Source organism: Littorina saxatilis, linkage group LG2, assembly GCF_037325665.1.
Source record: "Littorina saxatilis isolate snail1 linkage group LG2, US_GU_Lsax_2.0, whole genome shotgun sequence".
Classification (NCBI taxonomy): domain Eukaryota; kingdom Metazoa; phylum Mollusca; class Gastropoda; order Littorinimorpha; family Littorinidae; genus Littorina; species Littorina saxatilis.
This window is the reverse complement of record NC_090246.1, coordinates 51,918,356-51,940,526: the sequence shown is the minus strand read 5'-3', so window position 1 is coordinate 51,940,526 and position 22,171 is coordinate 51,918,356. Positions and strand designations below refer to the sequence as shown.

The 22,171-nt window shown below is 40.7% G+C and overlaps 1 protein-coding gene across 5 annotated transcripts in view; it reads right to left on the bottom strand.

Moving 5' to 3' along the window:
- LOC138959186 (uncharacterized) overlaps positions 1-22,171 on the bottom strand; it is a 238,685-nt gene that overhangs the window by 177,484 nt on the left and 39,030 nt on the right. For 4 of the 5 annotated variants that reach the window (XM_070330571.1, XM_070330570.1, XM_070330574.1 and 1 more), the window contains exons 2-5: positions 4,811-4,838; positions 3,369-3,450; positions 2,594-2,691; positions 1,803-1,814 (exon numbers count right to left, since the gene is read on the bottom strand). In XM_070330571.1, coding sequence (XP_070186672.1) covers positions 1,803-1,814; positions 2,594-2,691; positions 3,369-3,450; positions 4,811-4,838 — 220 coding nt within the window. The remainder of the gene's footprint in view (positions 1-1,802; positions 1,815-2,593; positions 2,692-3,368; positions 3,451-4,810; positions 4,839-22,171) is intronic. The other variant, XM_070330573.1, reaches the window with a different exon arrangement.

The following is a 22,171-nucleotide window of genomic DNA, read 5'->3' as shown; positions in this document are numbered from 1 at the left end:
TTATATCCCGTCGTTTAGTTTACGGACGACTAATATATTATGAGCCAGTTGAACAAGGACAAGAATAAGACTGATCAAGATGAATAACAAAAATAGCAACACCTCAAAAGTAAAATTGAAAAAGAAATGTTCTGAAGATTGAGCAAAAGCAGAGTTGGGTTGGTTTTTCTATTTTCCTTCTCCTTGTTCGTTCTTTTGTTTCAAGATTTCAGTTTTTGTTTTGTTCAAGTGCGGTCAGTAAGTGTTCAGCGCACTTCAAATACTACTTTTGATTGAAAACAACTAACGAAAATATTTCTTCTTTACGAGTCACAAAATGGTTTTTTTTTTAAATCTCATGCTTTTTGCCGAATGATTAATGAGAAGGCTCAGGAAACTGCCTTTCATTCCCTTGTTTTCCCTCTCTTTTTACATTTAGTCAAGTTTTGACTAAATGTTTTAACATAGAGGGGGGAATCGAGACGAAGGTCGTGGTGTATGTGTGTGTGTCTGTCTGTCTGTGTGTGTGTGTAGAGCGATTCAGACTAAACTACTAGACCGATCTTTATGAAATTTGACATGAGAGTTCCTGGGTATGATATCCTCAGACGTTTTTTTCATTTTTTGATAAATGTCTTTGATGACGTCATATCCGGCTTTTCGTGAAAGTTGAGGCGGCACTGTCACGCTCTCATTTTTCAACCAAATTGGTTGAAATTTTGGTCAAGTAATTTCCGACGAAGCCCGGACTTCGGTATTGCATTTCAGCTTGGTGGCTTAAAAATTAATGAATGACTTTGGTCATTAAAAATCTGAAAATTGTAACAAAATATTTTGTTTATAAAACGATCCAAATTTACGTTCATCTTATTCTCCATCATTTTCTGATTCCAAAAACATATAAATATGTTATATTTGAATTAAAAACAAGCTCTGAAAATTAAAAATATAAAAATTATGATCAAAATTAAATTTTTGAAATCAATTTAAAAACACTTTCATCTTATTCCTTGTCGGTTCCTGATTCCAAAAACATATAGATATGATATGTTTGGATTGAAAACACGCTCAGAAAGTTAAAACGAAGAGAGGTACAGAAAAGCGTGCTATCCTTCTCAGCGCAACTACTACCCCGCTCTTCTTGTCAATTTCACTGCCTTTGCCATGAGCGGTGGACTGACGATGCTACGAGTATACGCTCTTGCTGTAAAAATGCAGTGAGTTCAGTTTCATTCTGTTAGTTCGACAGCTTGACTAAATGTTGTAATTTCGCCTTGCGCGACTTGTTTTTTTAAATCTCATGCTTTTCGCCGAATGATTAATGAGAAGGCTCAGGAAACTGCCTTTCATTCTCTTGTTTTCCCTCTCTTTTTCTTTTCTTCTTTCTTTTTTATTTTGTCAGGTCCTTAGAATTTGCCGCAAATGTCGGAACAGCTACACGTCTTGGGAAGAACCATATTCAGTACAATGAAGAGAATCGTCGACAATACGACTCTCAGTTAAGCCCATATGGAGTCTCCACGGATATTTGAACTTCCAGCACCATGGAGGTATAGGCTGAAAGCAAACGCTAACCACACGAAAAATCGGAGGAGCAAAAAGATCTTCAGGAATTCCTGCCATTGTTCTTGGATTAAACTAGATTTTTTTGTCTCTTTCGACGACCGGTTCAACTGGGGGTTTGTATAACAAAAAAACGTATTAATAAAAAGGCAACGTCGCAACAGCGGGAGATAGGATAACACTGACTCAGCTACTGTAATGTAAAGGATGCACGGAAAAAAAGAATCATCCTATGACAAGGCTAAACCCATCCAACTTACCGCGATTGGCGCCTGCGAAGAAAAAGGTAATACAAAATACACTTTTAACGTAAAACAGTTCAACAAACATATGTTTTTAAAAAGCAAAGCCATAAGCAGACAAACATTTGCAACACGACAAATGTTCCGAAATGTTCCCAAACGAAATGCATGTGAGGTTACTTACGGGTATAAATAATACAATAATTCTGATGATGCAAATTAAAACATCCAGACCACCACCTTATACTACTAACAACAAGATTCAATTTCCCATGAATCCCTTCGTTAACCACGGGTGGTTTTCTTGATAACTGATCTATACCTGCTCATGTGCAATAAGTAACCTGGAAGCCTAAAGACTATCATTTACAACGAGGGCCCTATCTATATCAGCACAATCTCGGTCAAATCAGAAGAAGAAAAAGTTATAAACTGGCACACAGAAAAGTTCAAAGCAAAGGGCGTCAGTTTTTGTTTTATTTTTTAAATAATGCGTTATGTTCATCAAAGATCGACCCGGATCCATTCAGAAGTGTAAGTATAAGAAGCCTAAGAACCAAGGTCTCTAAGGTAATCTTAGAAAAGTGCTACTGGAAAACAAACTAAACAAAGGTGTCCATGTCCATTTCAATGATAGCCGTTCACCGGAGAATAAGTGGTGGAAATAACTACGACCAAAAACTCACGTTAACGTACAAAACACAAGCAAATGCTACACACAGCAAAATGATTCAAACGAACGGCACTTGTATACAAAAACAGCGCAGTGCAGTTTTCTGCAGCACAGCACGTGACTCGAGGACACCTACCTATCCAGTACTCGGTGGTGCTGGGGAAGCGCTGGACAAACTTGCCCACGTCATCGTTCTCATAGTAATCCTTCACTTTCAGCAGCCGCGCTCCGTAGCTGCAAACAAGATCATTTTATTCACATGTGCCTCAGTTCAAAAAATCCTCTTTTAGGACAATTTACAACTACAAATACAATCAAATCAGTCCTAAGGCTAGGCTAATTAGCCTTAGTTAGATTAAACAAACAGAGAACAACCATCAAGCAAAAAAAGAAAAGAAAAAAAGAGAAACTTGTTCTTGAGAAAACAAGCTAGTTGTCATCATTAAACAAAAAGTGGTCCATATTCTGGACCCTTCCCCTATACACACGTGCTTGTTGACACAGCCACTACCCATCTCTCCCTCTTAATTCCAAATGTGCTTCACTGAGTCTTCGCGAGGGACCTGCAGCACAGCTTATGATAAACCGAAAGTATTTTATGAACGACATCTTGATAAGCTATGTGTAAAATATTTAATCGATTAAAAAGAGAGCGAGAAACTGACTGACTAATTAAATAGTGCCTATCAGTATAAGGGCATGAAGTAAATGCGCTAAGAAAAATAAACGGCGTAGTGGGGGAAAGGGATGGGGGATGACAGGGAAAGACCAATAAAAGGGTAAATGTTATTCGGTGAACTTTTTGCAGAGAGACAGACAGACAGAGACAGACAGAGAGAGAACGAGAGAAAGAGAAAAACCTTTAAGAGACAACAACAACACCACAATCAGAAGCCGTTCTCCAGTCCTACCTCTGACACACGCGATCTGCACTCTCCCACGGCAAAACGTCCTGGAAAAGGCGGTAGCATTTTGCTCCGATGTTTGTCCATCCTGGAAAGAAAAAACCCCACAGCGTCTAGCGCTACTGTCCACATGGTTCAGGCTATTTTAGTTTAGTCTAGCACACCACAAAACACTCAGACCCCCCCCCCCCCCCCCCCCCACAAAAAAAAAAAAAAAAGACCGAACGGATCAGTGACAAATATTGTAAGTTGTGACTTCTTCTTCTGCGTTCGTGGGCTGAAACTACCACGTACACTCGTGTTTTTTGCACGAGTGGAATTTTACGTGTATGACCGTTTTTTATCCCGCCATTTAGGCAGCCATACGCCGTTTTCGGAGGAAGCATGCTGGGTATGTTCGTGTTTCTATAACCCACCGAACTCTGACATGGATTACAGGATCTTTTTCGTGCGCACTTGGTCTTGTGCTTGCGTGTACACACGGGGGGTGTTCGGACACCGAGGAGAGTCTGCACACAAAGTTGACTCTGAGAAATAAATCTCTCGCCGAACGTGGGGACGAACTCACGCTGACAGCGGCCAACTGGATACAAATCCAGCGCGCTACCGACTGAGCTACATCCCCGCCCTAGTTGTGACTATACACCCCTAAACAGGTTCAGCATACTGAAGACAAAACGCACAGATAAGAAAGGATACTTCATGAACGTCGGGTTTAATAAACGTAATACCATAAGACGAAATACTGGTTCGATTTTGACTCAATACGTTTTCGAGAGAGAGAGAGAGAGAGAGAGAGAGAGAGAGAGAGAGAGAGAGAGAGAGAGAGAGAGAGAGAGAGAGAGAGAGCTGAACAGAACTTAAATTTACAAGGATTAAAATTATAGGCTAGGCCTGTTCTTACAATCCGTCCTATTTAAAGGCACACGCACACACACACACACACACATACGCACACGCACACACACACACACACATACGCACACGCACACACACACACACACACACGCGCGCGCGCGACACACGCATGTATACGAGCACGTACACACAAAAGCATGCACGCGTCTACAGCTATCCATGTATCCGTGATGACTGTACTTTGAGCTAAAATAAAAAATAAAATAAAAATTTTAAAAAAATGCTTTAAGACTGCGTATAAAGAAAATCTATGCTCAGTTTTTGTGTTCATTTGTTTGTTTCATCCTTCAAACTAAGTTTAACGCGTAACGGGATGCAGATACAACAACGATAAAAGAAAACATGAGTGGGAAGACGGCGAAAGTAATGATCGAGATTGAAACAGACGAGAACGGACAGACAGAGACGGAGAGACAGACAAGCAGATAGACTGACAGACAGACAGACAGACGGACGGAGAGATTGGCGTACGGACAGATGGACAAACAGACAGACAGACAGAAAGACGGACAAAGCCGAAGACTACATACCTGGCTGGCAGTCAAGAGGAACATCCACCTGAAACAAAGTAACAGGGATGTTAAGAAAAAAAATTGAGAAAATTAAGTCAACTTGGAATGCATTGACAAACTTGTAATATCAATCAATACAACCAGACGTCAGACTAAGCTGCTCATGCATTTTAATTTTCACCTCTTCCGACCCCATTATTTTTCGCATCAATGTCGTCGTCATCATCATCATCATCATCATTATCATCATTGTGCTGCTTCATGTTCATCGTAAAAACTGTTCAAATGAATTCAGTAAGCGTTTTTTAGGCGCAGACAACTTTCCTCAAACAGGAGAACCAGACGTTTGTCGTCCTTCGGGAAGAAAACAAAACTGGGGTTTTTTTCAGTAAAGAATAGAAGGAGAGAATGAAATAAGGAAAAAAGTCGCGTAAGGCGAAAATACAATATTTAGTCAAGTAGCTGCCATTTTTCAGCAAGACCGTATACTCGTAGCATCGTCAGTCCACCGCTCATGGCAAAGGCAGTGAAATTGACAAGAAGAGCGGGGTAGTAGTTGCGCTAAGAAGGATAGCACGCTTTTCTGTACCTCTCTTTGTTTTAACTTTCTGAGCGTGTTTTTAATCCAAACATATCATATCTATATGTTTTTGGAATCAGGAACCGACAAGGAATAAGATGAAAGTGTTTTTCATTGTAAAGAGTGTGAATGACGTTTTAGTTTAGATGTCAAGCGCTTAGAGCAAGCCTTTTTAACGAAAGTTTTTGATTTAGCGCTATATAAATGTTCTTATTATTATTATTATTATTATTTTAGATTGATTTGGACAATTTAATTTTGATAATAATTTTTATATATTTAATTTTCAGAGCTTGTTTTTAATCCGAATAGAACATATTTATATGTTTTTGGAATCAGCAAATGATGGAGAATAAGATAAACGTAAATTTGGATCGTTTTATAAATTTTTATTTTTTTTTACAATTTTCAGATTTTTAATGACCAAAGTCATTAATTAATTTTTAAGCCACCAAGCTGAAATGCAATACCGAACCCCGGGCTTCGTCGAAGATTACTTGACGAAAATTTCAACCAATTTGGTTGAAAAATGAGGGCGTGACAGTGCCGCCTCAACTTTCACGAAAAGCCGGATATGACGTCATCAAAGACATTTATCAAAAAAATGAAAAAAACATTCGGGGATTTCATACCCAGGAACTCTCATGTCAAATTTCATAAAGATCGGTCCAGTAGTTTAGTCTGAATCGCTCTACACACACACACACACAGACACACACACACACGCACATACACCACGACCCTCGTTTCGATTCCCCCTCGATGTTAAAATATTTAGTCAAAACTTGACTAAATATAAAAAGGAAACAACTTAGAAAATTCAAACGAAAATTCAAACAAACGAAACACGTTTAAAAAAAAATCAGCACCAAAAGTGAACATATGTGCGACCTTTAGTTTTAACACATAATAAGGAGAGAAAATCCGTGTGGTTCATATTATTATCCTGGTATGATCTGTGTTCAATGGGTGCGCGTACGCGTCTTTGTTTCTACGCAGTTCTTGAATAAAAACATCGTCTTATAAAAATTCATTTGACTGACAAAAAAAATGCAATGACTTGGCAAAAATGTACTACTTATCTAAAAGACATTATACCGGTTACAACTCAGTATGTCGTAATAATGTGCCCAGGAAGGAGTACGGGAGGGATGAAGGGTATTGTAGCTTAAAACTGGGAAACCCAAGGTCTTTCATTCGAAATGGAAACCTTTAGTCTCAGACGGCCGCCCCACTGAGAAAGGCACAATGCGGATAGCTTGTCTTTCACCGGGCCAATTATTCGAAAAGAATATCACTCTAAGAGACGAAAAGGACCAACACAATACATGTGGGATGTGGAATCGTGTCAGATAACCAACCCGTGCAACGTCGACGCATTTTTACAGAAGACGATATAGGCCTATTTTTGAATCTTCTGTAAAGGCAAAATGCGGACAGCTTGTCTTTGCCGTGCCATCCTCACATTTACCAAGGCCTCTACCTCTGTTATCGGTTAGGTAAACCGAGATCAAGTTTCAACAGAGGAAATGACAGCTGCCATTAAAAGAAAACAAGTCACGTAAGGCGAAATTACTACATTTAGTCAAGCTGTCGAACTCACAGAATAAAACTGAACGCACTGCATTTTTTCACCAAGACCGCATACTCGTAGTTTCGTCAGTCCACCGCTCGTGGCAAAGGCAGTGAAATCGACAAGCCAGAATAGTGCGGTAATGGTCGCGCTGAGCGAGATAGCACGCTATTCTGTAGGCCTACCTCTCTTCGTTTTAACTTTCTGAGCGTGTTTTAATCCAAACATATCATATCTATATGTTTTTGGAATCAGGAACCGACAAGGAATAAGATTAAATTTTTTGTTTTTAAATCGATTTCAGAAATTTTTATTTTAATCATCATTTGTATATTTTTAATTTTCAGAGCTTGTTTTTAATCCGAATATAACATAATTATATGTTTTTGGAATCAGAAAATAATGAAGAATAAGATCAACATAATTTTGGATCATTTTATATAAAAAAAATAATTACAATTTTCAGATTTTTAATGACCAAATTCATTAATTAATTTTTGAGCCTCCAAGCTGAAATGCAATACCAAAGTCCAGCCTTCGTCGAAGATTGCTTGGCCAAAATTTCAATCAATTTGATTGAAAAATGAGGGTGTGACAGTGCCGCCTCAACTTTTACAAAAAGCCGGATATGACGTCATCAAAGACATTTATCGAAAAAATGAGAAAAAAAGTCTGGGGATATCATACCCAGGAACTCTCATGTAAAATTTCATAAAGATCGGTCTAGTAGTTTACTCTGAATCGCTCTACACACACACACACACACACACACACACACACACACACACACACACACACACACACACACACACACACACACACACACACACACACTCACACAACGACCCTCGTCTCGATTCCCCCTCTATGTCAAAACATTTAGTCAAAACTTGACTAAATGTAAAAAGGAGGGGTGGGGGAGTGGTTACAAGGGGAAGGGCTGACGGAGCACAAGCTGATCTAAAAATTTAGATCAGTGTGACGGAGGTGGAGAAGGGGGAGCACTTTCGGTGTGAACTAATCGCCACAAGAAGTCAAGCGCAGTGGCGTGGTGGTAAGACGTCGGCCTCCTAATCGGAAGGTCGTGAGTTCGAATCCCGGTCGCTGCTGCCTGGTGGGTTAAAAGTGGAGATCGATGTTTCTGATCTCCCATGTCAACTCATGTGCAGACCTTCTTGTGACTTAACCCCCTTCGTGTGTACACGCAAGAACAAGACCAAGTGCGCACGGAAAAGATCCTGTAATCCATGTCAGAGTTCGGTGGGTTATAGAAACACGAAAATACCCAGCATGCCCAATCAAGCGCCATTAATAGTCAGAATGTTGACCCTGGGCGTCTAATGAAAGAAGAAGAAGAAGAAGAGTGCGATGTCTTGTTTTGTCTTTATTGTCTGCAGGCCTATGTCCGTCTTTTTGCCCGTCAATCCTTCCGTCCGCGTGTCTGTCTGTGTTTATTCTTGTCTGTCAGTCTATCGTCCTATTTCTTTGTAAACGTGTGTTTGCCTCTTCGCGTTTAAAGGTGTCTTCCCTGATCTGATCTGTCTCTGTCTCTGTCTCTGTCTCTGTCTCTGTCTCTGTCTCTGTCTCTGTCTCTCTCTCTCTCTCTCTCTCTCTCTCTCTCTCTCTCTCTCTGTCGCTCGCTCCTTCGTGTCTTCCTGCTTCTTTTCCGCCTTCCCTCCCACTTCTGTCTTGTCCCCCCAAAAAGGTTTAATTGCCTTGCCTTACCTGCATAGCCAGAAAGTTACGAACTCACTATATTAAGATTATATTATTATGCTTTACCAGTACTGATGCGATCACACCCTTTCTCCTGATAAGCCCATGTGCCGCTATTCATGACAGTTTTTCATAGAAATCTCTGCACAAATACCGTACGCGCTGAATAATTTTTTTTTCTTCCGTATGGGGAACATCGTGCTAGCGCAATCGAAACTGGGCGGTGAACTTTTGTGACCAATGTCGAACATTAGAACATACTTGACATCACTCACACCCCCCCACACCCCCCCCCCCCGGCTCCCCTAAAAAAAACCCAAAAAACCCAGTAACACCAATAATACCTTTAATGAGATTTATGGTACGAAATGAATATGCTTCTATTTCAACGTAATAAAGACAGTTTGTACGCTCTGTAGCACAATCTGAGTTAGGCTACGGTAGACGAATCGGCGCAATAAAAACAATCTTTTAATAGTACAGTAATAAGATTTTTTTCTGCGTCTGGATGTTTGCGAAACAAACACACAAACACACACACACACACACAATCGTACTCGACTCGATACTCAGTCTACCAGAACATATTCATTTAAAACTTGACCGCCTCCTTCTCCTCGATCACTTCTTCTTGGCACAGAAAAACCCGGTCGAATGAGATAATTGCATCTGCAGTCAGCATCTTGTTACTGGTTTTTCTCACAGCAAACAATGGATGAAGAAATAAACCAACAGGATAGAAAATGTCACCTATCTGTATCTCAGGCTTACAGATGATAGGCTTGCAATTCTTCAAACCTGTAATTTTGCCATTATAGGCTCCGCGAGAGTAGGGGAGTGCTTGCAGCTAGCTTTGGGGTCGGGTTACAGAAAAAAGCATTTTTGAACTTTCTTAAAAAAGTGTCTGCGTCAGTGTGTGTGTGTGTGTGTGTGTGTGTGTGTGTGTGTGTGTGTGTGTGTGTGTGTGTGTGTGTGTGTGTGTGTGTGTTGTGGGGGGTGGGGGCGCGCATCTTGATTTGCTTTACACCAGCGCAGTATAAATCACACCTGAGTTGCAGAACAAATGAAGACGACGTAAAGCAAAAGCAACGAGTTCAGAAGTGACAGGTGCCCATATTTACATTTAGTCAAGTTTTGACTAAATGTTTTAACATAGAGGGGGGAATCGAGACGAGGGTCGTGGCGTATGTGTGTGTGTGTGTGTGTGTGTGTGTGTGTGTGTGTGTGTGTGTGTGTCTGTCTGTCTGTCTGTTTGTCTGTGTGTGTGTGTAGAGCGATTCAGACTAAACTACTGGACCGATCTTTATGAAATTTGACATGAGAGTTCCTGGGTATGATATCCCCGGACGTTTTTTTAATTTTTTCGATAAATACCTTTGATGACGTCATATCCGGCTTTTTGTAAAAGTTGAGGCGGCACTGTCACACCCTCATTTTTCCATTAAATTGATTGAAATTTTGGCAAAGCAATCTTCGACGAAGGCCGGGGTTTGGTATTGCATTTCAGCTTGGTGGCTTAAAAACTAATGAGTGAGTTTGGTCATTAAAAATCTGAAACTTGTAATTAAACTTATTTTTTTATTAAACGATCCAAAAACAATTTCATCTTATTCTTCGTCATTTTCTGATTCCAAAAACATATACATATGTTATATTTGGATTAAAAACAAGCTCTGAAAATTAAAAATATAAAAATTATGATCACAATTAAATTTCCGAAATCGTTTTAAAAACTATTTCATCTTATTCCTTGTCGGTTCCTGATTCCAAAAACATATAGAGATGATATGTTTGGATTAAAAACACGCTCAGTAAGTTAAAACGAATAGAGGTACAGTAAAGCGTGCTATGAAGCACAGCGCAATCGCTACCGCGCCAAACAGGCTCGTCACTTTCACTGTCTTTTGCACTAGCGGCGGACTACGTTCAGTTTCATTCTGTGAGTTCCACAGCTTGACTAAATGTAGTAATTTCGCCTTACGCGACTTTTTTGTTCTTTCCTCTCTCTATTGATGAGAATTCTTATATTTCACAGCAACAAACCCATTCAAGTGGTATTTAGCAGATAACCTGATTTATGTAACTCGTAAATGATGGCGCTTTTGTCATGGTCCCATTCAACCTGGTAAACATGGTATTTTAATGGTGTGTTCTGTCCATTTGTGTGTGTGTGTGTGTGTGTGTGTGTGTGTGTGTGTGTGTGTGTGTGTGTGTGCCTGCCGTGTGCGTGTGTGTATGTGTGCGTGTGTGTATGTATGAGCGTGTGTGTATGTGCGTGTGTCTGTCTGTCTGCGTCTGCGTGTGTCGGTCTGTGTTTTTTTCACGTGTATTCGTGCGTTTGAGTAAACAATTTGCACTGTGTGTGTGTGTGTGTTTTTATGTGTGTGTGTGTGTGTGTGTGTGTGTGTATGTGTGTGCGTGCGTGCGCACTGGTGTGTGTGTGTGTACGTGTGTGTGATTTTTTTGTATTTACCCGTGCTTACGACGTTAAGAATGTCAAAATCTAAAAATGTCTTCTTTTTATGCGGCATACACATAGAAATCGACTATCAAATGAAAGGGAAACACCCTCGGATACTATTTTCGTGTACACCTTATTTTAACCAAACAGTAAACTAGAAGGAAAAAATTGTTAAACAAAATCCACATAGAAACAAATCTACCTCTCACTGGGTTCAAGTAAGAAGGGTGGGGCTGGGTGTTGACGTCGGCAAGGGAGCAGATTCCAATGGTGACGTGTTGGCCATGCACGACTACGACCCCTCCCAATGCTATGCTAACTTGGTTTTTCTGTCCCCAGAACATAGTGTCTATGTGGGACATGACGTGGTTATATGCTAGGATGCGCCCCCCCCCCCCCCCCAACATCCACACCATACTCCGTATACTATGGAGCGACCGTGGTTTACCATACCCGCTAATGCCCCGTTCACACATAGACGCCGCTTCTACTAAGATGAAAAAGTGGCCGAGAGCGTGGCAATCGGGGCCAATCTTGGGTCAAACGTGGGAGGATCTCCATGAGCGTGGTTTGGTCGGGGTGGGATCTCCTAGGTCGGAAAGCTGCACGCTGTCCTCACGCCGCTTATTTTGAACGTGCACAAAATAAGCGTAGCCGGGTCGTGGCCATATTCCCCCATTAGGGTGATCGGCATGGTCTTCGTAAAGGTCGCAGAGCTGTGTGAACGGGATGTAAAGCCTCACGCCCAGACCCGCTGTATTTACGAAAATATAGGCAACAGCAATTTACGAACCTGTCGTGCTGTTCAATGGTGCGTAGCTCGGTAAGTGGGGGACCTGGTAGTAGGGCGGTGATGGCGGAACTAACCACCGGTCATCCACCGATAAAAGAAAAGTACCCAAACATTTAATACTAACTAGAGGTCCTTAACGTCCTCACGGGAAATTTGCCCAAACATTTCGTCGACCTTTCTCAACTTCAACGCCGCCGAGACGCGTAACAAAGCGTGACTGCCGTCAATCGTTCATCATCAAAAGAAATCTATGACGGCTTACTAGTGCCAAAACTAAAAATTAGTAATTAACCCGTGAAAGTTACTAATTTTCACGAGAAAATTAAAATTATGACGTGAAAATTAAAGCCGTGGGAGTTTCAGCCCATGAACGAACAAACAAACAAACAAACAAACAAACTCCGCTTTCGTTGAGTAGGCATGCGGGTATTCGTGTGTCCATAACCCACCGAACTCTGACATGGATTACAGGATCTTTTTTCGTGCGTACTTGGTCTTGTGCTTACGTGTACACACGAATGGGGTTAAGTCACTAGCAGGTCTGCACATAAGTTGACCTGGGAGATCGGAAAAATCTCCACTCTTAACCCACCAGGCGGCAGCGACCGACGTCTTTTAACGAAGAACTGTAAAATGGTGTTTTTCCCATTGTTAGTGTCATGCCCGAGCGTTGACCTTTCGTTAGCACAGTTTAGCAGGGATGAAGCAGAGGAATCTCATTTTTTCACGGTCGAATGTTCCAGCTGCACTGTTACCTTTTCTCGGCCAAGCTCGGCGTCTTCGTGATATTAATTGGGGTCAAGCACGAAAATGTACACGTGTAGCTCAGTTCTACGTCGTTAAGAACGGCGATTTAGCCTATGTAGTCTTTGCAAATCCTCTATAGACATAAATATACTGTTGTGAAAGCAAGTATATGTGTAATAGGACTGACAGGTGTCTATCGTCCGGGGTCAGGATGCTCCAGATGAGACTCTGTGTGACCGCAGCGAGTGGACAATGTCCGAACCAGGCTGACCCTCCGTCTACGCGGTCACAGTTGGCTGATTTCTATGACGGCTTACTAGTGCCAAAACCTAGGGTTACCATTTTCACGTGAAAATTAGTAATTAACAGTGTTAATTACTAATTTTCATTTTTGCCTCGTTTTCGGTCACAGTAGTCGGACTTTAAGAGTCTGTACTGAGAGGCTTCAACGTCCGGCAAACATCACTCTCACACTATTTCTGAAATATCTTTTAATAAGAAGGCCTTATCGAGCAAGTTATCCGACGGGAAGATGCATGTCAGAGTTTTCTGCAATAGCGCTTTCCTTAACGTTGTTTTGGGTATCTTAGAAAGGAATAATCGACCCCGAAAACTTTCGAATCGAAGCTGTTCGTAGCAGACAGACTTTTGATCGGCTGTGGTCTCACACTTTCACAGATATCTTTCAATAAAATTCCTTATTCGACAAGTTGTCGGGCAGGCAGCCGTACCTCATATTTGTTTCCACTACCACACTCATAAATTTGCTTTGTAGTGTATTAGTGAAGGACAATCGATCCGAAAATGTTCGAACCGAGAGAGGAAAAATGGCGGCCGGCCGGACATGTGCTAAAGGTCCGACCACTAGCAGCTGGATCTTTTCGGTCGAGACTCACACACTTTCACAAATATCTTTCGATAGAATTCGTTATTCAACAAGTTGTCGGACAGACAGTTGTATGTCACGGTTATCTACACATGGGCTTAGCTCTCATTGTTAATTTGCATCGGATTAAAGAACTATGGACCAGAAAAGTTTCGAATCGAAGGATGTTTCGCTCTGGCCGGTGTAACAGTCGCCAATGCGCATTGACCCCCCACAGTCACGAGGCACATGAAAATTAGTAATTAACGCGTGAAAATTATTAAGTTTTAGTTTTGTCACAAGTAAGCCGTCAGGAAGCGAGCCAAAACTGAAAATTAAACATTAACACTTGAAAATAGTTATTAACACGTGAAAATTAGTAATTAACACGTGAAAAGGCAGCCATACGCCGCTTTCGGAGGAAGCATGCTGGGTATTTTCGTGTTTCCGTATAACCCACCGAACTCTGACATGGATTACAGGATCTTTTTCGTGCGCACTTGGTCTTGTGCTTGCGTGTACACACGCGGGTGTTCGGACAACCGAGGAGAGTCTGCACACAAAGTTGACTCTGAGAAATAAATCTCTCGCCGAACGTGGGGACGAACTCACGCTGACAGCGGCCAACTGGATACAAATCCAGCGCGCTACCGACTGAGCTACATCCCCGCCCAACGAAAGCGGAGTGAAGCTGACTATGCTCTCAGAGTATAGTTTGGGGGAACCCAAATGGGTAACGAGCTCACACGTAACCAGAAAATTCTGGAACGCTGAAGAAGAAGAAGAAGAAGATCTGGCAAAGGGTGTCAGTGTTTCAATGATCTCCGTGCGTTGCCAACAAATGCTCCCGAATTAGAAATTTTAAGTAATAAAGCGAAATGCGTGGAGGAAACTGACACCACGATTAAAACCCACCCGCCAAACGTACCGTTCATCTTTTATTGCTCTGCTAATGCCTTTCGCTAGGAGCGGTGAAACGATAGTCTTGTCATCATGACATCATCAAAAGAGAGTTACCTGTGATACCTCTACTTTTATATCAGATTTTACACGTAGATTTCAGGGTATTAACAGGCACGTGTAACTTGAGCTTCCACCTGCAGAGAACCAACCCAGGAAGGACATCATGCTGGCTGACTGGTTCCAAGAACCCGGTTTGGGCCCCGGTTTTGAATCCGGGCGGTAACGGGTCAACTTTAAATGCAGACTCAAAGACTCTATGTCCCAGCGCCGTGTCACCACTGTGGCACGTAAAAGACCTCGGTCATTGTGCCAAAAGTACAGGTGGCTATTTACACCTTGACACGCACAGGCCTTGCCAGCGCGACTCTGTTCCAACTAGCTGTCCACTGGGAGGAACCAATACGAATTTCCCATGCAGCGGTGTAATAATTAAGTAATAACAAGTCGCGTAAGGCGAAATTACTTTATTTTTCATTTAGTCAAGCTCTGTCGAACAGAATGAAACTGAACGCACTGCATTTTATTTCTCACCAAGACAGTATAGCATCGTCAGTCCCCATTCTGATCATCATCGGTCCATGCCGTATCGCCGGCATATCTCTCTGACCGGATGCATAATTACTGCGCGGAATCTATCAAAATAAGAATACAGAGTTATCTCCCATGTTTTTCGCTAATGTTTCTGAGAATAGACGAACTGAGACGAAAGTGATTGCAGATTGGCCAACTTCGACAGTGATCTCCGTTCTGTTCTTCACAGTTATGATAAAGACATCGTTCTAAGGTTAAAACAAGTCGAAATGTTGAGACCGTGATATTGTTGCATCACTCCCAACTGGTTACGGGAAAAAAGTGTCGTCTGCTTCGTAGCCAAAGTTGATTATCACGTGACACTTTTGCCATATTTAGACTTGTTTGCACAGTAATTACACCGGCGAAAAATAGCTCGCTTGAAACTGTCTTACATATCAATTCGTTTGTAATCTAAAAATTACACAACACCATGAAAAATCATGATCGACGATCGCGAATCTGCTTATATCAATAACACATTACGAAAAGCTCTAAATATGTAAAAAAAAAAAATATATATATATATAATAATAAATCGATTTCCTCTCCACAGAAGGAAAACAAAGGCATCCTGTCAGGGATAAATGAGACCCGAAGGGAAGTAACTCATTTTACCTGAGTTCAGGATGCGTCAGTCCCCTGCTCGTGGAAAAGGCAGTGAAATTGACGAGCCAGTTTAGCGCGGTAGTGGTCACGCTGAGCTAGCTGCATAGCACGCTTTTCTGTATATCTCTTCTGTTTAACTTTCTAAGCTTGTTTTTCATCCAAACATAACATATCTATATGTTTTTGGAATGAGGAATCAACAATGAATAAGATGAAATTGTTTTTAAATCGATTTCGGAAATTTTATTTTAATCATAATTTTCATATTATTAATTGTCTTGGCTTGTTTTTAATCCAAAATATAACATATTTATATGATTTTCGGAATCAGAAAATAATGAAGAATGAGATGACATTATTTTTGGATCGTTTTATACAAAAAATAATTTAAATTACAATTTTCAGATTTTTAATGACCAAACTCATTAGTTAATTTTTTAGCCTCCCAGCTGAAATACAATGCCAAAGTCCGGACTGAGTCGAAGATTGCTTGACCAAAGTTTCAATCAATTTGATTGAAAAATGAGAGCGTGACAGTGCCGCCTCAACTTTCACGAAAAGCCGGATATGACGTCATCAGTGATATTTATCCCACAAAAGAAAAAATCGTCTGGGGATATTATACCCAGAAACTCATGTGAAGTTTCATTAAGATCGGTCCAGTAGTTGTCTTGGAATCGTTTTACACACACACACACACACACACACACACACACACACACACACACACACACACACACACACCACAACCCTCGTCTCGATTTCCCGTCTATGTTAAAACATTTAGTCAAAACTTGACTAAATGTAAAAATGTCGCGTAAGGTGAAATAACAACATTTAGTCAAGCTGTCGAACTCACAGAATGAAACTGAACGCACTGCATTTTTCACCAACACCACATACTCGTAGTTTCGTCAGTCCACCGCTCGTGGCAAAGGCAGTGAAATCGACAAGCCATGCAGAATAGTGCGGTAATGGTCGCGCTGAGCAGGATAACACGCTTTTCTGTATGTCTATTCTTTTTATATTTAGTCAAGTTTTGACTAAATATTTTAACATCGAGGGGGAATCGAAACGAGGGTCGTGGTGTATGTGCGTGTGTGCGTGCGTGTGTGCGTGCGTGTGTGTGTGTGTGTGTGTGTGTAGAGCGATTCAGACTAAACTACTGGACCGATCTTTATGAAATTTGACATGAGAGTTCCTGGGTATGAAATCCCCGAACGTTTTTTTCATTTTTTTGATAAATATCTTTGATGACGTCATATCCGGCTTTTCGTGAAAGTTGAGGCGGCACTGTCACGCCCTCATTTTTCAACCAAATTGGTTCAAATTTTGGTCAAGTAATCTTCGACGAAGCCCAGACTTCGGTATTGCATTTCAGCTTGGTGGCTTAAAAATTAATTAATGACTTTGGTCATTAAAAATCTGAAAAATGTAAAAAAAAATAAAAATTTATAAAACGATCCAAATTTACGTTTATCTTATTTTCCATCATTTGCTGATTCCAAAAACATATAAATATGTTATATTCGGATTAAAAACAAGCTCTGAAAATTAAATATATAAAAATCATTATCAAAATTTTTTTTTCGAAATCAATTTAAAAACACTTTCATCTTATTCCTTGTCGGTTCTTGATTCCAAAAATATATAGATATGATATGTTTGGATTAACAAGAGGCGAAGCCATCAAGGCTCATGTAAGAAATAGACAAACAGTAACACAAACTCAATCACTCCGTCACACATACACACACACACACAGTAAGCTTAGGTGACACTGTGCAAGAAAGAGAGACACTAGATCTAGATCTGTCTGTGTCTGCATGTAGCCTACTTACAGGGACACGACTGCCAAATAGTCTCGGCCCGCTCAAAATAACAATGACCGAGACCACACACACCACGCGAGAGAGAAAGACTACAGGGAGGCATGCCGTCATGATGCATTAATTGACGTCAAACACTTTTGACCGTGACGTAATCTTATGCGAGCTTTATCCATAGTTTTGGATAACCACTCACACATAGACTCAGAAATGTTAAAGTTTCTACCACAGACATACACACACACACACGCACGCACGCACAAACGCACAGACAGACAAAGTTACGATCGCATAGGCTACACTTCGTGAGCCAAAAACACGCTCAGAAAGTTAAAACGAAGAGAGGTACAGAAAAGCGTGCTATCCTTCTCAGCGCAACGAATACCCCGCTCTTCTTGTCAATTCCACGGGCACTGCCTTTGCCACGGGCGGTGGAGTGACGATGCTACGAGTATACGGTCTTGCTGCGTTGCGTTGCGTTCAGTTTCATTCTGTGAGTTCGACAGCTACTTGACTAAATATTGTATTTTCGCCTTACGCGACTTGTTAGCTTACTGAGTTTGTTTTTAATCCAAACATATCATATCTATATTATTTTGGAATCAGGGACCGACAAGGAATAAGATGAAATTGTTTTTAAATCGATTTCCGAAAATTAATTTTAATCTTAATTTTCTTATTTTTAGTTTTCAGAGCTAGTTTGTAATCCAAATAAAACATATGTATATGTTTTGGAATCAGAAAATGATGAAGAATAAGATGAAATTATTTTTGGATCGTTTGATAAAAAAATACTTTTAATGACAAGTTTCCGATTTTTAATGACTAAACTCATTCATTAGTTTTTAAACAACCAAGCTGAAATGCAATACCAAAGTCCAGCCTTCGTCGAAAATTGCTTTGCCAAAATTTCAATCAATTTCATTGAAAAATGAGGGTGTGACAGTGCCGCCTCAACTTTTACAAAAAGCCGGATATGACGTCATCAAAGGTATTTATCGAAAAAAAATTTAAAAAAAACGTCCGGGGATATCATTCCCAGGAACTCTCATGTAAAATTTCATAAAGATCGGTCCAGTAGTTTACTCTGAATCGCTCTACACACAGACACACACACACACACACACACACACACACACACACACACACACACACACACACACACACACAGACTGACACACACACACTCACACACACATACACCACGACCCTCGTCTCGATTCCCCCACTATGTTAAAACATTTATTTAAAACTTGACTAAATGAAAAGAGAGAGAGAGAGAACAAACAATCAAACTTTATTTTACAAGGATAAAGCATAGACCTATATTAGGTCCCTGGATAAAGGCAAAAGAGAGCGAGAGAGAGACAGATAAAGAGAGACAGAAAGAAAGAAGCGAAGACAGAGGACAATCAGAACACGCACACACAGTGTCATCACGGAATGAGGGCCATCCCTCATCCTGGGTGAGCGCTCCTGGATTCACGGCTGACAGGTGGGGGATGACAAATAGCTGAATATGTGGCAGAAAGGTGGCTGTGTGTGTGTTCACTACTGAAGGTAACGAAAAACTTCCACACAATCATAACAGAACCCTCTGTCAAGCCTGTCACACACTGTAACGTGTCATTTGTATCGTGTTGTTGACAAAAATCCTTGCCCCTTTTGGTAAGCCCGTGCACGATTTACAATAGTATAAACGCAGCAAAAATAGCTATTCCTGTGCCAACCTAATTTTGCTGCGTACAGACTCTTAGAAATCGTGCAGGGGCATACTAAAAGCCTCTGAAGCTTTTGCATTCTACCAGTTCATCAAACTGCCAATAATTTACGTTCGGTTGGTGCGTGGGCAGTTTAAGCTGATTTGGGACTGGGTTTCAAGTGTGAAAATATCATTCTCAATTTTCTGGACGAAGCTATGGTTGTGAACATTTAATATTTATCTATCAACTCATAGTGTCTGTGGTGATGTCTAAGTTTGGTGAACTGGTAGAATGCAAAGGCTTCAGAGGCAAACTATTGTGGCACCCAGGCAGGCAGGAATTGTGATGTTTCACTCACACGTCTCGCCGCGAATGTCGAGTCACGCCTGTCGTCTAAATTTGAAATGCTATAAATTCATATGCTTCTCTTTCATTTAACAAATGCAAATGCTTGCCATCGTAGCGCGCTGTGGGCCGGCTGGGGGCGGGTTGCTTGCGAGGGCTGTATTTTGTACATTGATTATTTGATACATGTATAATTATTAAATGCGTCTCCAGGAATATGTTTAGTTTAAATCTTGTGTCGATACTATTTAATTCTGCCTCGCTATTAGCCATTGAGTAAAACTGTTTTATCACCATTGCTTTATTGTTGTTAATTCGTCTCCAGAAATATGTTTTGTTTTAATCTTGTGTCGATACTATTTAACTCTGCCTCGTTATTAGCCATTGAGTATAACTGTTTTATCACCATTGTTTTATTGTTGTTCTTTGGCCATTTACGTTGAATGACTTGTTATACATTGACATTGATAGTTTTATTCTTCTTCTTCTTCGTCGTTCGCTAGATAGTCTTATTATAAGAACCTTTTTTTTTTAATTCCTATTAACTCGATGTTCTTTAACTATGTTTGTAAATTGTTAGAGGATCTTTTAGTAGAAGTGTTTAACTGTCGAAGCTGCTTTTACCTAAGAGACCGACTGTATATTGTGCTGTTGTATTTGTCAGACTTGATTGTACCAAGTCCTTCACATGTTGTAATGCGCTTAGAGCCAAATATTTTTGTTTTTTGTAAGGGATAGGCGCAATATAAATACACTTTATTATTATTATTATTAACATACAAAATTCATGTTTTCCTTTGAAAACTTGTGACAAGCATCGCTAGTCATGGACAATTTTGGAAAGTGCGTGTCAAATTTTGACGTTCTTGCTCAGGCAACCATGACTGTTGCCATGACAGTTTTAAATCCCTGCTGTGATTTTGACTATAAAGACACCTTTCAGCATATCTCCATAGCCAAGTATAACCATGTCTCCATCACTTCATGATACAGGGTTTTCCAAATGGTTCGCTTTAAATCACGGAATTCTGAATCGAATAAATGTGAAATAAAAGATGTCAACACTGCATGGGACATTCAACGTATGTGAAACGGGCGTGTCCATATTCAGACGTAAAAAATTATAGGTGTTCTATTCCACGCTTAGGTTTAGACCATTGAATACATGTGAAAGCATGCACAACCATAACTGAATTCGTTGCAAAACTATTCGGTTCAGTGATCATTAAGTAATAGAAGCGGTAACATTGAAAGCTTCAAGTGAACACAATTAACCGTTCCTCCTGTGACCTTCACATTTTGGGAGCAATACATACATGATCTTTCTTTCTTTATTTGGTGTTTTACGTCGTTTTCAACCGTTCAAGGTTATATCGCGACGGACATACATGATACCACAGGGAACGAATAGTTGTATCAAATAGTATCAATTTTTGCTGAAGTATTTAATTTTTCAAAGCGGACGGGTGGTATAACAAGCATTGAAACAGAACATTAGACCGGCTACAGTACACCCCAAACCGCCAACCACACCCAGCACGCTTCCAGACTCCATTACATGGGCGGGTTAGGGGGATGGGGGCGTGTAATATTGCTGTACAACCATTTTGAATACTAAGCAGTTGTAAATAACAAAATAAACAAGCAACTTTCTGTACGCTGCAGGGACTTCCCCAGCCGAACAGCATGTTTCAGATCGCCCCCAAAGCAGGCTATGCAAAACGCTTTGGGGTTGGAACAATAATTCATAATTGTATGCATGTATATGTCGTGCCGAATTCACGGAACGGCCGAATTCGCGGAATCGGCAACATTGTTGCCGATTTCGCGTAATCGGCAAAAAGCTGCCCATTACGCGAAATCGGTAGCGTTTTGCCAAAAACGCGCAAAGGCTTCTAAATTGTGCCCATTTTACGAAATCGGCAACCACGCTTTGGTTTTAAAATTATCAAATGCCTGGGATATCATCACACTAAGACAGCTACATACTCGAATGGATAAATATCGCAATAATCGGTAAGTTATGGCAAGTTATGGCAAAAAGTGTAGTTTTTGTGCATTTCCGGAGTTATGCAGACACAGACCAACACAGACCATAAAAACCACAATAGGAAGGTAAAGTAATGTTAATGCAATGTTCTGGTGACACAGAAAGTAAGAGACTGGTTGCCACTTTTGCGAAATGGTCAAATTTTAGTAAACCTTTACGCATTTTCGGCAAAACGCTGCCGACTTCGCGTAATGGGCAGCGTTTTGCCGAGTACGCGAAATGGGCAAACATTTTGCTGATTCGGCGAATTCGGCAATTCCGTGAATTCGGCACGACACAACATATATATCATCGCACATCAAGAAAACTGAAACTCCATACAACTCTTGGGTTTTGGATTGAATGATTTAATTAGTTATCAGGCTTTATGGTGCATGATGGGGCAAACAATTGGGTGTGTTTCTTAATTATAATAAAACGCGTAACTCATATTCTCTCTGAGACATAAAACATCAGAAAGCGGTTCATAAAAAGATCAATGATACAGACGGCCAAAGGGGCGGGGATATAGCTCAGTTGGTAGCGCGCTGGATTTGTATTCAGTTGGCCGCTGTCAGCGTGAGTTCGATCCCAGG